The sequence below is a fragment of the Medicago sativa genome, chromosome 1 (genome assembly GCF_051527215.1).
Source record: "Medicago sativa cultivar Bolivia chromosome 1, Bolivia_mono, whole genome shotgun sequence".
Taxonomy (NCBI): domain Eukaryota; kingdom Viridiplantae; phylum Streptophyta; class Magnoliopsida; order Fabales; family Fabaceae; genus Medicago; species Medicago sativa.
Window position 1 is genome coordinate 88,981,620 of NC_140749.1, and position 17,513 is coordinate 88,999,132.

General features: G+C 34.4%; 2 protein-coding genes across 4 annotated transcripts; one reads left to right on the forward strand and one right to left on the reverse strand.

The window, feature by feature from the left end:
• Positions 1-4,375, reverse strand: FAR1 (FRS (FAR1 Related Sequences) transcription factor family). Of its 3 annotated transcripts, none has more exons than XM_085740357.1 (8): positions 4,153-4,375; positions 1,461-3,599; positions 1,305-1,361; positions 1,056-1,124; positions 890-961; positions 676-744; positions 534-584; positions 1-415 (listed from the first exon to the last, which is right to left on the reverse strand). In XM_085740357.1, the coding sequence occupies exons 2-8, from the start codon at positions 3,522-3,524 to the stop codon at positions 368-370; spliced, it is 2,430 nt and encodes an 809-aa protein (XP_085596483.1). In that variant the 5' UTR covers positions 3,525-3,599; positions 4,153-4,375; the 3' UTR covers positions 1-367. The 3 variants fall into 3 exon arrangements, with proteins under 3 accessions (XP_085596483.1, XP_085596482.1, XP_085596484.1); XM_085740356.1 differs by having other exon boundaries at positions 1,461-3,603; XM_085740358.1 differs by having other exon boundaries at positions 1,461-3,603; positions 3,806-4,375.
• A 9,888-nt stretch (positions 4,376-14,263) lies between these two features.
• Positions 14,264-17,044, forward strand: LOC146958848 (RING/U-box superfamily protein). Its single transcript, XM_085740359.1, has 3 exons — positions 14,264-14,523; positions 14,820-15,007; positions 16,373-17,044. The coding sequence occupies exons 1-3, from the start codon at positions 14,341-14,343 to the stop codon at positions 16,758-16,760; spliced, it is 759 nt and encodes a 252-aa protein (XP_085596485.1). The 5' UTR covers positions 14,264-14,340; the 3' UTR covers positions 16,761-17,044.
• Positions 17,045-17,513: the final 469 nt, after the last annotated feature.

The following is a 17,513-nucleotide window of genomic DNA, read 5'->3' on the forward strand; positions in this document are numbered from 1 at the left end:
TTCAGAAGAAATGAAATTGGATTTCTCACCAAAAATGTGGTCAGGTTCAATATAAAAAGTTCACTCCATCTAAGGTGGATGGATGTTTTCATCAATGGCCAATTCTCACCCGTCAAGTTCATTTTGAATTTTTGTAGATCTTGTAATTTACCTAGATTTCAATGGGCAATTTCTATGTAAAAATACAGGAAGGTTACATGAGGTAAACTTCAATGGTACATAATAGATAGTTGCAGAAACTTCTTCAGAAGTTCTGAGTATGAAAATGAACTGTTGTGAAGATAATGAATTTCCAAGTTCTTTCAATTCTCTTTTCAATCACCTCACAGCTTCTGAGGAAGCTACCATATCAAAGAAGAGACAAATTCTAAGTATTTCTTGAACTGTTGCTGTGAAAGTGTGGATCAGGCTCATCCTACAATTAAGGTTATGTGCAAACAGACGGTGAAAACCAAGCACAAATTATTCTATTCAAATCTCCAAGTTCAAATGCTAATAAGTAACTAAGTATACGGTACATGTCATGAACAAACCTGAAGGCTATATCCAAAAGTGGTTGTCGGACGATACTCCAATTGCCCTCCCTACATGAACCAACCCATAGTTAGCAAACTTGTATCATAATTAATGTTAATTAATATAATTTCCCAATAATTTCATAGGAAAGTACTCTACCATCCCATGAATGCTTTGTTGTGTTCCAAAATACCCATCATGGCTCGGAGCCATAGAATTCAATGGACCCTACAACGATATGAATATCAATTTAATAAATAATTTTTTTTTTTTTGAAATACAATTAATAAATAATCTTATTCCTTTATAATTAATAATTAATTATATAAGATAATCGTATCAGAAGATTATATTCATGATTAGGACAACTTACCAGGCCTTGCATGCTGTGTTGATTAACATAGTAACCATCATGAGGTGGCTCCATTAAGTTCAACTGTACATGCTACAGAAACCAAAATTACAATCTATTAAGCATTAATTTTAGTTCTTAGAATACAGAACATTGTAATCATTTGATGGTTAACATGTAAATTTACCAGTCCTTGCACATTCTGCTGAGTACCATAATATCCATTAAGGGCAATTGCATCCGAGTTAAGATTATCCTAAAAGAACGAAAGCACATGTTACATGAAGCGCATGCTATGGATCTCTTTTCAGCCTTGATGCAATGCAAGCAGTAGGAATTCATGAAAATAGAAATGCAATTCTCAAGAGGATGGATGTACCATGCTTATTTGTATAATCTAAAACAGATCATGAATGAAAAAAGAGGAAACACAAACCATTTGCTGCAGGGTATCTTGAGCGTCGACAAGTACAGGACTCTGCTCTTGTTGCACCTATAAAGTGATTCTCGTATCAATTTCCTGATCTTTTAAATGCTAGAAAGCCAAAACAACTTAACACGTAAGCACAAAAACCACATTACCAGAACTGACCTTTCTTTTCCTAGTTGTGTTCCTCTTCTTACTTGGTTTTGAAGCAAGGGTACTCTGATATTCTTCTGCTTCGCGAAGACTGTAACCATTGTTGCCAGTTTCTGCACCATTGTCGTTAGAGTTATTTACAAGTACACAGTTCTTCAAAGCATCAACAAGCGCGCGCAAAGCAACATTATAACTCTCTTCGGATGATGATCCTTCTTCACTCAACGCAATACTTCGTTTGCACACATCATTATAACGTTGAGGCCTAGTTTGTATCCTTTGTGTCCTATCTACTACAGGTTCCCTAATTTTGGCATCTTTGGTCCATCTCTTCATGATATAATGAGATGGAACACTTGAACAACCACAACGTTGGAGAACACTCAATGCATGTCTGCAAAGGAAACCTTTATATTCGAACAATCGACAGAAGCAAGAGACCTCTGAGCTCAACTCGTTCCAAGTTACCAAAAACTCTTCATCCTTCTCGTAATCTTGAACTATATATCTCACAACAGTTCCATCTCCAACCTCTGTCCTAGATTGACATCCAGCTACACCCAACACTTCAACTTGGAATTTCTTAAATATTGCATGTGTATAAATTGTTGACATTTGTTTTTCCCAAGGTGAAGGAGATTTAAGTGCAGGTTGTTTGTGCAATGTATCAAAATCTGCGATTTCTTCCTCATCATACCTATTCAGAAGAATTAACCTATACTGTTTCACAAACTCTTTAAGGGTGATTTTCTTATGAATGTATTTGTCAAAGAAAGAGTTCACACTGTCGGAACGTTGAGGTGTGGACATTCCAGCTAAAAAGACATCTCCCATGTACGTCGGTACCCACTTTTTCCGGTCTTCGTACAATGAGTGAAACCAAACATCATCATGGAGTTCAAATATAGTCACTATTTCCCACCATCTCATGTCAAACTGTTCATCTGTCCAGGACTTAAAAATGCAATTCTTAAACTTTGGCAAGAAGTTCTTGTACTGTTTTATCACAAAAGACAGATTTTCAGGTATCTTTTCCAATATGTGACAAAGAGAAAAGCAATGACGTACACTTGGGAAGACTTCTTCAATTGCTTCCTTCAAGACTTTGTCTTGATCAGTGACTATAACTTTGGGAGCTTGCCCTCCCATCGCTCTAAGCCATGTCCTCAGTAACCAAACAAAAGTGGGCTTAGTCTCATCAGCAACCAATGCACATCCAAGCAATATAGGTTGGGAGTGATGGTTCACTCCAACAAAAGGAGCAAAAGGCAACTTATCGTTGCTTTTTATGTAGGAAGTATCAAATGAAACTGCATCATTAAAGCTGAGGTAATCATCGATGCTTTTTGAATCAACCCAAAATATATTTCTTAAACGTTGTTCCTCGTTTAAATCTATAGAATAGAAGAAGTTGGGATCCTCCTTTTGAATATGCTTGAAATACTCCAGCATAACTTGCCCATCTCCCTCATCCAAAGCCAGATACTGCCCTCTGTCAAACTGATAACTCGTATCACCCATGATTGACCCAATGTTTTGACAGCCACCAGATTGTCTAGACATTTCAACATACATCTTTCGGGTACGTTCACTAACAGCATGCAAGATATCAATATTATTCTTGTCAGCTAACTTCACGTTTCCATGAATCCGAAAATGATATGCCAAAGCTGGTAAAAGTTCATGATTATGATCCTTTATAAATTCAAAAATGTTCCATTTCCCATCTGGGTTTTTCTTCACGTGCATGCAAGCTTTGCAATCTGTCTTCTTTACACTCGATCTTCGACTGCTCCTACCATCAGACTCAGGTGTTACTCCATACCTAGAGCACGCGAATTTGGCATCAATAAATTCTTTGGTCTTCTTTGATCGTCTGCTGTTTTTAATGGAAGTGGTGAATCCCATAGATTTGGCATACTCTTGATAAAATGAATATGCTGCTTCATGAGTTTCAAATTCAATGCCGTTAGGTGGCTCAAAATCCGTGTCCCCTTCAAAGAAAGCTATGCCCCTCTTAGGGGAAGCAACTAGTGCACCACCCGTGTGATGCTCTTCATTGACAGAGTCACCCATACTTCCACTCACTGCACTACCACCATTCCATTTTGATGAACTAGCAGGAATCCAATTGTAGCCGGGTTGCGGCCACTTACTGTAAAATGCACCAAAACAAAGTTTCCAATTAGCGAAACCATCAAACTCTAGTCATTAAAATATAAAAATTACAGTGATACCAGACAAAAAATAAGAGTGCATAGCTTGCAAATAAATAATGTTAACATATACTTAAGGACAGTATGTTATGCTAAAATGAATGATTTTCATAATTAAGAAAGATAGTTCAAAATTCTAACTGTTTCCAAACATGGGCAGCCCAATCAGGAACACTGAACAGAGAAGAACAATGTTTCCACCTCTACATTCATAATTCACGTTTTACTGAAGCTCGCGTATTTAAAACACATGAGCTTCAGAAACGTTTTTTCTTTCTTAGACTACAAGTAGTGTTTTTTTTTTTTCTCTCAGCAAATTTAACACCTTTATGCTACAATTATCTTCAAGTTCAATAGAATTACAAGACCCGCATCATGTTTTAGCATTCCAAGCATTTTCCACAAACCATAAATAAGCGTAATAATAATATTTATTTGTAGTAAAGTGTGAAGAACAAAACACAAGGGAAGAAGGTAAAAGAAGAAACCTTAAAGAGCGGTGAAAAATGACAAGCAGCGAGTACGAAAAATATGAAGTGGATCCGCGAGTGGGGGAAAAAAACGCGAGTGAGAAAGCTAGGGTTTTGAAATTTTGGGGAAAAATTTCAAAATTGAATTATGGATGAGATCGGAACTGAATTGAACTCAAACTCAACTCGCTTGTTTCACTCGCTGCAATCTACCTCTGCATTAACAGCGCGTCCTGTTACTACTAATTTTGTTGTCCCTTTTGAACCGGTTAACAGGTGAGTGATAAATAAATTTAAGCAACGTGGCCCACTAGTTGAGCGTGTGATGGAAAGCGTTTGTTCAAACGATTGTCAGTAGCATTACTCTTTGTTTATTTTTTGTCTCCACACTTTGCACTCTCTATTTTGTACTTTAATACGACGACGTAGCGCGTGTTTAGCTGTTGCCGCATCCCATTGCCTTTCTTTCCCTAATCTTATCTAATCACTAGTATCATCATTCGTTTCATTTTGTACTCGAGTATATCTCTATACTATATGCGATAATTATAGAAATTGGTCCAAAAAATACAAGTTGGAGATTAAATATAGGGCTGATTATAGTTGTGTAGGGCTGATTATACGATAATAAGCTTTTTTTTACAAAAAAATAAAATAATAAGTTATTAAAATATACATATTTACTTTTCGTACTATATGAGATTCTTGTTTCTTTCACATCCTATAATATTTTGAATTTTATGATTTGAACGGTGTAAAAAATGTTGATAGCATCTTCCAACACTCTATAATATTTTGGATTGTATCATTCGAATCAGATGTAAAAGGTGGGAAGAGAAACTCTCTAAAGATACACCCTCTACAAAAAATTATAAAAAAAGTTATTAAAATATACCTTCTTGAAGAGAAACTTGGTCATCGCATGCATGACAAAGCAGGAGACCATACTTAGAAGATAAATGTTAAAAACACTCTCTTTCAAACATTCAGTTTCTTATTGAATGAAATTCGTGTAGATCTCACCAGTTTATGTGATATTCATTTCCAAAGTATAAGACCCACACAAGTTTGATTCAATAAGAGAATGGGTGTTCTGTCATATTCAACTCGGCTTGTGGCGATAGTTGGCAGCACAAAAGCAAGGAGAAAACGCCAGGAAAAATAAAGAGAGTTTAGACACTAAGTGTTGGTATTTTTGTTATACAAACCATATGATCAAATTCACTATTATTTATCAATGACTAATTTTTATCAGAGGACTTTTTTCATATGCAAGAGGACTAATTTTTGTTTGACACATAAGATTGATTAGTCCCTTCAAGTTAAACTTTTTCATATGCAAGAGTCATGGACTGTGTTACTCACGCCAACTAGGTGTTAGATTGCGTAGGCACTTGAGAGATATTTGGTATTTTAACTCGTACTCGTATGATAAATTCAAGCATTCAACTCAATGTGTTTTGAATTAATAATGAAATCTTAAATATATAAACAATTACCAACTTCATGAATATAATAACTTTCAATCTAATAGTTTTCTTTAAAGGATGAATATCATAAACCATGGAAATATTGTAATCAAGAATCAAGAGAAAACAATTAAACTATCAACACAATACTAAATCTCAAGTAATCAATACAGAACAAAACGATTGATGACATTTTTGTATAATAATGGAAGATTAGGGTTAATATTTCGTACCTGTTGCGATTCATTGAACCAGCCTCTTCAAACCGTAAATGAGCAGACCTTTAAATCAACAGGTACAGATTTCTCTGACGATGTCAAATGTTATTCTCGAAAGCAAACATAGGTCAAGATGGAGGTAACGCCTAATCGATCAAGATTGAAAAGACAATAACTTGGTCGAGAAAGATTGAGGGGACACTTAGAAGTATCGGACAAACCGAGAAAGAAAATAAGATTAAGAGATGTTGAAGGAAGAGAGAGAGAGAGAGAGAGAGAGAGAGAGAGAGAGAGAGAGAGAGAGAGAGAGAGAGAGAGAGAGAGAGAGAGAGAGAGAGCAATAGGTGCTAACAAATGAAAATAATACAAGAGATTAAAATTTTAATAATCACTTTTGAGTTTTCTTGTGGTTTATAATTATTTTTTAAAAAAAAATGTAAATAAAATATTCTCATTTTCATTTTAAATTGTCCTTGTGGTAGATTTTTTCTTTCGTATTTATTAGTCGCTTTCAAAGTTAAATGCAATCTTAACTATCATTTTTATCAATGTTTATGAAGTGTCAACTCAACGGAAAGAGCTTGATTTTGTAACCTTGAAGGACATAGCTGTTATCAATAATAATTCCCCGATCTCCAATTTTTTACCAATATTGTTTTGTCAATATACTCTTAAATATTTTTTTCATTTAAATAAATAAATAAAATGAGATAATAAGCATTAAGGATTTTATGGAGGAAAAAAAACAAAATTTAATTGTTTTGTACGAAGAAATAACCTTAAAATAGTCCTCGTGAGCTTAGCTCAGTTGGTAAGAACAATGCATAATATATGCAAGGTCCGGAGTTCAAACCCAGCCACCACAAAAAAAAAAACCATAAAATAATAACTAAAAATAAACGGAGGTAGTAACATACATTATAACAGTTATAATTTTTTTTTTAAATCACCAACTTTTGAAATTTACCTAGACATGCTCGAACTAACCCGGGTCGAGTTATATAGCAAAACTCACAATATCTATTTTCATCATAACATTGAAAGCTAAAATTTAATTTTTTTTGTCACCTTTATATATTTGTTTATATAAAAACGTGCACATGCAAAAAAATTAATTATCCCCCCCTCCCCCCGCGCCCTCTCTCTCTCTCTCTCTCTCTCTATATATATATATATATATATATATATATATATATATATATATATATATATATATATATATTCATCCTTTTATTACCATAGGAAAAAGGCATACTACATACATGTATGAACATAATGAACACACAACTCAACCCCTCGAACACAATTTTCATCTTTTACAAGATGAATAAGAATTTGATGCAAAGTCAACTTTACTTCCTGAAACTCGATTATAGTTGAAGCTGTAATTTAGAGCTTTTATAGTCATTGAAAACAATTTTGAAATTGTAATGATTTGTTGCGTGTATATTTTGTCACGTTTCCTTTGTTACCTTTATGGTTTCTTCTGTTCTACTAAATGGATACCTGTGGATTTTCTCTCATTACATTTTTCCACTAAGCCTTTTATTGACACTACTCTAAATGTGATGGATGTTTTCTCTCCCTCACGCAAACAAGATTAAAGCTTCATTATTGAATATTTATCGACCAACATAGTTCATCAAATCCTTGCTCGTCTAGGTCCAAGTGAACATTGGCAACCCTAAATCTATTGGTTAAAGAGTAACCAATACTCACCATTTTATAGTCCATAGTGCTTATAACACGAAACGAGATGACATTCGTCCCATATAGGGGTGATTATGGGAAACATGTTTATGGACACGCCTAAATAGAATTTAAACTTTCGTTTGGATGCATCCCATGGACGCCTCCTAACCAAATATCACATGAATAAGGGGAGGGAGAAATCTCTCTCGTGTGTAATGGTTGTTAGTATGCGATTAAAATTGCCATGCATGTGTTAGGATATTTCATGTGTCCATCACATTTCTCTGGTCAGTCCCTTGATCACTTGTTACTATTTTTTTTCTTACAAGGGACGGGATATTAAATAACATCAGCAACCAATTTTAAGGAGCTCAACATAATGATTGGACCCCAATCTTGATCGTGGACTTGAAGTAATATTTCGATGGAAAGTTGATCCTAACTATATAATTATCAATACAGTAAAAGGCATTGGCAATTGCAATTAATATCATACCATAGTTCAACCACACGACACATTGTTTGTTGGATGATGCCCCTATGAGGGATGTGCTAAGCTTAAATGGGACGAAGCACGTAGAGATCGAATACTGCGGGGAATGGATGGTTCTTATGAAACTCATGCGAAATATAGGTGAAAATACACTCTGATAAACTTGGGAGATGTGATGCCTTTTACGTAGAAATGCGGAAAGTATACTTGGATTTGGACATAGCGTGGATACATGGAGTCATTCGCCATTAAGGGGGATAATAATTATAAATTTCTTGTTGAAATGATAAGAGGAAGGTTACACGTAATGAGAACATCCCCACTTTAGTTCAATGCATATAAGATATTCTATTTTGAGTTGACAGGTTCAAGTTAATTACATCCCCAATGAAAACAACAAAAGTGTTGATAAACTTACCGAGTTTAATATGTTGTCAAGTCCTTTTACTATTGTTGTTTTTTAGCATCATTTAAGCTCGTGAGCTCAAGAAGCTCAAATTTTTATGATATTTTTGGAACTTGTATGTTTATAATCAAGGTGCATGTAGGATGCCACAGCCACCTCTCCCACCTTTACAATCACTCGAGCAAATGGTACGTGTAACAACCCGATTTTTCGATAGATTTATTTTATTATTTATTAATGTGTGTTATATGTGCTCTTATGTGATTAATTGCCTCTGTGTGTATTTTTGGTTGGGAATTGTAGAATTCGGCGTTAGAGGGGTATTTTAGTCATTTTGGACTCAGGGGTATTTTTGTCATTTTACGCGTAAGGGTAATTTTGTAATTTTGTTGAGAATTATTTTTTAATGCTTAGTGAGAGTAGGTATTTTACTAAGTACTAGAGAGAGTGTAGTAATTATTTTATTTACCGGTAAGTGACCGTTAGTGTTATATTTTACCGTTAAATGAGTAGTAACATTTTGGTTAGAATAGAAATGGATTAGGCCCATTAAGGTGTGGTGAGTTAAGCCCAATTAAGTAAAGCCTATTTAAACACTAGTGTTAGTAGTGAAATAGGGTTTTTGCCAACAATTGTCATTTGAGAGAAGAGGAAGAAAGAGATAGAGATAGAGAGAAGATAAGGGTTTGAAGAGGAGATCTCAAGGAGGCTAGAGGGAGCTAGAGAACCAAGCTTTGGAGCTAAAGTGAAGTCTTAGTTGGTGTTAAGGATAATTAAGGTAAGGGGGTTAGAATTCAAGCATAATTAATAGTTATTATTCTTCCCTAATTCTTTGGTTAAGTGGTTAATTTGATTCTTAGATGTAGAAATTCGTGCTTATTTTTGAGGTTATGATTCTATGCATGAATTGAATGATAATTGTGTTGTTGTTGTTGAATTTGCATGACAAAATGAGTTTATATACATATAACATGTTCATGAGTGAAATAGATGATGAATTATGTTGTAGTTGTTGAATTGATGGTAAATTCATGATTGATTGTTGTTGTTGATGTTGTGAGGTGTTGTTGTTGATGAATTGAACCTTGGGTACTCATAATATTGAGCTTGTGATGACTTGTGTTGTTTAATTGAGGTTTTCATGTAAATGGGTCAAATGATGATTTTTATTAAGAGGATGTTTTGGGGTAAGTTTTATATGATTTTAAGTGTCTTTTCATGTTTAGAAATGTTTAAACAAACTATGGGATCAGATTTGGGCATTGGGGAGTCAAAATTGGGGTTTTGGGGTGGAAATGGCTCTTTTTCCCAAAACTACTGTCATAACTCGCAACGCACTCGCAATGGCGAGTTGAATGCGAGCAACAGGGGCTCCCTGGAGCCAACTCGCAATGGCGAGTGAAGTTACTCGCAGTTGCGAGTTGCACAGGGCAGAACCCCCTGTTTCGCATTCTTGCGCCTTTTTCCCTCGTTTCTGTTTTGATTTAGTCTTTGATGTAAACATGGAAGTTGTAGATAATCTTGTTATCTTTCCAATGGTTTTGGTTTGGCTTGAAAATGATTCTTGGATTTTAAGTTATGAGGAAAACGCTCTAAGGATGTCTTAGAGAAATTTTACGAAAACGCCGCATAACCAATTGTAAGTCAACCCAAACCTTATGGATTGTTTCCTACTTTCAAACTTTGGTTCTAGGAGTTCAATTATGATTTTCAAACTGTGACGTGTTGGGTCTAACTTGTTTTACTTAGAAAATGGGAAATTCTTTGAAAAATGATAGTTGAGACGAACTTTGTGATTTTCATGATTTCGTTATGTTTAGACGGTGAAGTGCCAAGGTATCCTCTACTGCACCTATGTGTAGCCTAGAGGTATACTTAGTTGAGGCATTGCATCTTGTTTACTTGGTTTGGTTCAATAATTTCGATTATTTTGAAAATGAGATAAGCTAGACGAATGTTGTTAAAATCGGTTCCTTTGGACCAATTACCTTGTGAATCTCTTGTGAATGATTTGATATGATCAATTGAGAATGTATGACTGTTTGTGAAGGTTGAATATGATAATTGTCATAAAAGATGTATTTATCTACTTTGCTTGTTCATGAAAAGTATGTGGAATTGTTGTGAGATATAGTGTAGTTGATGATGACTTATGTGACGATGCCTCATATGTGAATGGTGAATTGTGAATGTGTGTGGACATGAATACTTGATAATGCTAATGTTGTTGAATTGGTCAATGTAATTGGAGGTGTACTTTTACATTGTCATTGGTAGTTGTATGTTAAAGTTGTGCATTATCGGGTCGTTGTTGTATGTCCATGCATCATAACATATGGGTTAGTTGTGAAATGTAAAAGGAGGTGTACTTTTACATAGTAAGAGGAGGTGTACTCTTACTTAGATGTGCGGTTGGCATCTATTGTTGTATGGTACCACATGCATGTATGTGTCGAGTATAGGCGCGTTGCATATCAAAATGAAATCTTGATGTGATACTTGAATGTTGTATGTCGGTGGCAAATGTATGTTGCTTGTAATATTTGGATTGGTTGAATGAATATGTGGAGGTTAATTATGCAATTATTGAGATTAGTTGACTTCTTTGTATCTAATTATTATTCCTTAATTATGATTGATGTAATACTAACCTCCGGTGATTTTGACCGCCTACCTGTCTGTATGGATGGGTAGACGCTGTGCAGGAGTAGTCCGCTTGCGGTGAGTGCTTGGATAGCTGGAGTTAGCCTCCGCTATCATTTTGGAGTTTAGTTTAGGGCTCTGATTAGGTCGAGTCGGCGTCCCTTTCTTTTGTTGGATTTTATCTATGTTGAGGTGTACTCATTGTTGAGACTTTGGAGGATTTTATGTTGATGTCGATGTATGACCATGGCATATGTATTGTTTTGATTTTGGAGATGTATGATATTATCCGCTGTGACTGATGAAATATTATTTATATATGCATGACTGTTGTTATTTTGGTTTAGACGTAGCGCCTAATTCTTGAATATTTGCTATATTCGCATGTTTTATTGCTTTAATAGAGTTAGGGCGTTACAGCACGCTCAAGGAACGAAGTTGTATGCAAAGAGCATAATCACATGTACATATTACAAATCTTATTCAGACTTGGATCAAACTACAGTTAAGCATGATTAAATGTAATAGGGAGGCAACGTCTTTCAGCAATAATTATATATTGGGGGTACAACATTTGTTTTAGAAACCCTACATGACTATTTTGGCTTGGCAAATCATATCATCTTCACTTCTCTGGCATTGTTCTAGAAGCCAAAACCATAGACTTGCTATATACCATCAAATAGAGTGCATGTTGTTTTGTTTGAAACTGATCACAAATCTTTACCTAATACTATTGCCACCATCAATGTTCCTCTTGATGAGTTTGGTGATCTTGTATCTCAATGTAGAAGTCTCTTATCTAATAGACTTGACTTTTTAGTGCCGTGTGTTTAGAGACAAGCGAATATGATTGCTCATAGTATTGTTAGAGCATCCCCAGTGACAGATCTAATTTTTTTTATCAATGGAGCAATATCATACGATATATATATATATATATATATATATATATATATATATATATATTTTAAAGGGATCATACGCTATAATATTTTTTTAATCAATAGTATATCAATGCATTCATGATAAAATAATTTTATAGTTTTTGCTAAGCAAAATTATACTATTTGATAACAAGAAATTGAAGACACATAACCATATATGAATTGTATTTCTTTGCGAGTATTCATTTATAAAATTTTTGTATGATTTTTTCATTTTTCACACTGTTAAATATATGTTTGTCTGAGAAAATAAACAACATAATCATTCAACAATTTATCTCTCGTGTTGCTGTGTATGTGGTTCTTTACAAATAAAATTATTCATTATTTTTTCGTGGGGTCATAAATTAATTTATAGTGAGAAAAAAACAAAAATTATGCAAAAACATCAAACAAAATAACTAAGTAGTAGATGCAACTACCCCATTTTGTTCAATGTGAATTTGGAATTTTTTTTTGGCAGGCCCTGGTTTCCAAAAAAATTATCCAATGTGCGCTACTTTCAAAATAAATATCCAATATACCTTACTTTGCAAATTCCCCTTACATAGCTCCATCTGAGATGACACCATGTATCCTTTAGGATGACTCCATCTCATATGGCGTCATCCTACCTCCTTTTTTTTTTAGATTTTTTTTTTGGCTTATTAATTAATATATCCTTTAGGATAGCTCCATCTCAGTTGGCACCATCCTACTAGCTTCTTTTAAATTTTTTTTTTATAATTTTTTTGTTGAAAATTTATTAAATGAATTTATTAAATAGAAATATTATAAAATAACTTAATAATATAGATTGATACATTAGAAAAAATTAATACAACATAATTATATAAAATGATAAATATTACAATGAAAAGTACTACTGACGTGCAAGATTAAAATTAGGGCAATTTTTGCGATAATGACCCTCGCCTCGACACAATCCACATTTTCTTGGAACCTTTTCAACTTCATCCATGTCGGTCCTAATGCGAGTGGTATTTGGATGACCCTTTTTTGGTCTTCGCGTAGACAAATTCAGGCAAAGTACAAATCCCACATACGGGGGCCAATAACTCTGGTGGTGAACAGGGTTGAAACTTCTGTTGTAAACAACGTATAATCTCTCATTTCGAAAAACTGGATCTATATAGGAAGAATAGTCATGACTGAAGCTCGAACATGCAACTATGACATGTGAACATGACATATGTAGAGCTTGAAATTTACCACAGTCACACCACCGTGCTTGTAGGTCGACCTTGTATTCTCCCTTTGCCGTTCCTTCCTTATGATCGATAGTTTCACGAACAGAGAAGGTGTATCCCATTCGATCAAAATGGGTGACTTCGTGAGTGGTTGACTTACTTACCTCTTCCTTAATTAAATCCATGCACTTTTTTTGCAAATTGAGCACCAGAACCTATTGTTGCTCCTGCCTCATGTCCTCTTAATGCAAACAGCGCCGCTGTTCTATAGTAGGTTGCTTTGACCATAGCTGAAATTGGCATGTTGCGAATACCCTTATTTATCATTTTATATAATTATGTTGTTTTAATTTTTTCTGATGTATCAATCTATATTATTAAGTTATTTTATATTATTTCTATTTAATAAATCCATTTAATAAATTTTCAGAAAAAAATTAAACAAAAAAAAATTAAAAGAAGATAGTAGAATGGTGTCAACTGAGATGGAGCTATCCTAAAGGATATATTAATTAATAAGTCAAAAAAAATTTAAAATCGAAAAAAAAGGAGGTAGGATGGTGCCATCTGAGATGTTCTCAAGTGCCAATTTGGATGAGTTAGTTTATTTTTTATTTTTAAAAAGTGTTAATGTTGGTTTTTGAGTTTTGGTAGATGTACAATTTCGATGGAATAGTTTGTATTTATATTACTCCATCTGTCTCAAAATAAGTGTCTCTTTATCAAATTTTTCTTTATTTTAAAATAATTGTCACTTTAGAATATGAATACAAGTTTTATTATTTTTTCCATTATTATACCTTTATTTATTGATTTCATTCAACTTAAGTACTACACTAACTATAATTAATAAAAATATTTTTGTAATAATTTTACATTTAAAATCAACACAATTAATATATTTATTTTTTAAATCGAGCGCAAACTTTAAACGAAATGCACGTTTTCTTATAACATTTTATTTACCAAAAAATGAGGTAAACCAAAACCACACTTAAATTTAACCGAACTTTCCTGGAAAATATACAGAATTGGAGAAATAAAGTACCGCATTTACAGTATCGATTCTTCGTGGAAGTTACATTGACTTTTGATTCATTCTTACAACGCCGACCGAAAGAGTCGCAGTGTATCGCGTTTCTCAGTGTATGACGAGCGCTTCAGAACTATTCCACATCAGGAGACACCGATTAGGACGAAATGATATCGATTCATCTTTCCACTCTTCACCTTCTCCAGATTTCCATCATCACCACCGCCTTCACGACTCCGACGACGATGATTCTCCCCGTATCCGCCGCCACTACAACGTCCGCCGCCTCCGTCACCACGTACCCTTCCTGTTTTATTTTCCTACACATACACATATTATGTTCAATTCAAACCCTATTTTCATCATCTTCTACTGTTTATTCAAATTCATAATTGCCAGGTTCTGACTGTAATTATTTTATTACAATTCTGGATAGAACTAGTAGAAAAGTATGGTATAATGATTAATGAGATAATTGATGATTACGAGATACAGTACATCAAGACTTATGTAGCAGATCAGAGCAACTAACTAGTCTAACTTAAATGGCTACTGTAACTAATTATGACATCTAATGTATTTTGTGTTTGTTAGGAGCGTGTATCGGAAAGATTTGATGGAAGGTATCGTCGATCTCTAGTAAATGAAGGCGGCGTTGAACCTGGAGAAAGTGTGAGAGGAACTCCAAGAGCAAGTGGAAGTGAAAGATTACCAGTAGATGTGAGACTTGCGCGAGAAAGACTCCTTCAGAGGTTGAGAGGGGAGCCTGTTGATAGAAACAGGTTTCATTTTCAATTAACTCAGTATTCCAAAAACTATTTCTATTTTCTTCAAAATGCATGCTATAAATAGTAAGTAATATTGCTATATTTGTAACATAGATAGTTTGCTACTTATATAATTGTTAGGTTGGGTTTGAGATTAACTTGTGAGCTTGAAATGCTAGTAAGTGCAATCAATTTGTTTGTGCCGTGATTGTAATTAAAATTGTCTCTAAGGTGAGCAACTAAGTTCATTCATATTCAGTGTTGATTTAATAAAAAGTAGAGTAAATTGTCATTTTAGTCCTCGAAATTGTAGGGGTCGAGCAATTCAGTATTCAAAATCGTCCGTCAATTGCTGTTTGTATGTCACTGAGTCACTGGCTGACACAGATTCCCTTGGTCCCTTGTTACTCACTCATTTGTATGTGGACAGCTGCTGATTTCCTTGTTGGTATTTCATTGGCTTTTGATACTTCCATTTAGGGCTCACTCTGTGCTTTTTCTTAGTCTGTTTGAACTTAGAAGATGTTCTTCAAAATCTCTCTTTTTTGACCAATTTCAACCGACAAGGATGCATCATGAGAAATCATTGCTAATGTCATTAGATTCTATTGAAAATTGCATGGAAGACTATTAGAGAGACATAATTGTAACATTAGGCGATATTCTGCGGTCGAATCGCACGATTGAAACTATCGAGACCAAAATTGCACAAACGCAGAAACAGGAAGACCAGAAGTGTTGCTAATCCTTTTTTTTTTCTTTCACGATCTTGTATGTTGGTCCACTGTGCTGTGGACAACCGCTTAAATATAGATCAATGTATTTCCTTGACGTAATCCTCCAAAAAATATAATTTCTTGCTTGTGGAGTTTGGGTATTGTATTTAGTGCATCATTTGTTATGTGTGCATGTAAATATCTTCATCTTATTAGAGCATATGGAGATTAAGTTTTGGTCAGTATTAGGGATGACTATTGTGCATATTTATTGCTCTGGATTCGAATTTGCTTTTACTGACGTAGTATGTTCTAATTCAAGAGATACATATTACATTTTGTATGTTGTCTTTTCTGATTTCTAATTATTGGGGTTTTGCCCTTCAAATTTTGTTGAGTTTATCAGGAACAGCCTTTTTTTTATAGAACTTGTCGATTTACTCAAGGAGATGCTTCTGTAGCTCTTCTAATAATCAGACTGGTCTTTTTTCATAGTTCGGTCCTTTTTCATAAGTTGATTGTTCTGCTTTAGGAAGGATTCCCCTGTGCATCCGACATTGAATTTTCTTCTGCATCATTTTTGGTTGTTTATTCTTGAAGGCCTCTGCCATTGCCTTTGATTCAGTTTGAAGCTTTACCTTTTTTGTGGGATTGGTTTCCTCAGGCAAAGTGATAGAGATTCAGTGGACGAGGATCAAGAAAGTGAGTTATCAAGTGAAATTAGAACTGAGGACTCTTTAATTACTGACTTGACTTCTCAAATGGCAAGGTTCCAGCTCTTGCATGAACAAACCAGAAAGCCACCAGGACTCACTCAGGAGGCCCTGAACTGTTTGCATCTTGAAGTTTTTAGCAGCATTGATACGGAATCAGAATCCAAGGTACTTCAGGATTGTGGGATATGCTTGGAATCTTTCGTGGATGGAGATAAACTGATCCATTTGCAATGTGGACATAAATTTCACTCTGCTTGTTTGGATCCTTGGATTCGCAGTTGTGGAGATTGTCCTTACTGTCGAAGATGTATAGTTGTAAATAGTCACCTTCAATAGAATGAAACACTGCAGTTTCTAGATTGATTTTCTTTTATTTTGTGACTGTGTCAAGGATGCTGCAACGGAGCTGGCATTTTATAGTGATGTGGTGTTTTATTTTATCCCAAGTATTTTCAACCCTGTTGTTGTAATTGAGTGAGTCGAAACCGGAGCCAATACGTGCCTTGCTCCCATGAAGGAGAGAACCAGTGGCAGAGGATAAAATATATGACGTAAGGGTTCGTTTTGTATCTATCTATGACAGGATAAGATCTCTTTATAATACATGCGTTTTCGTAAAATTTTATTATTAATTATTGTATGGCATTTACTGTGATAGTTTATAAGATGTTACATAAAAATGGATGAGCATTTGAACTGTCACATATACAGAAAATAAAAAATTATGAATTCTAATAACTTACCGTCAAAGAAAATGATTCACAGTAACCTCGTGTTAATATTAAAATTAGCTTTTGAATTTCACTTTTTGTATTTAATTTCTACTATATGTGTATGTAGAAAACATTTCTTCGTTAGTTAATAGCTAAATAATATAATTGAGATTTTCTTATAGGACTAATGCTATGTATAGCGAAACATATTTCATGAAATCATCCCGGCACATGTATTTCAATTAGATACTATGTTTTCTACCTGATTTCCACAAATTTCGCACATTTGCCGTTGAACTGTTTAAACTAGGGAATATGCTTCTTGATTGTTTCACTGGATTTTCCTTCACGGTGAATAACATCGCTCTTCTTATAG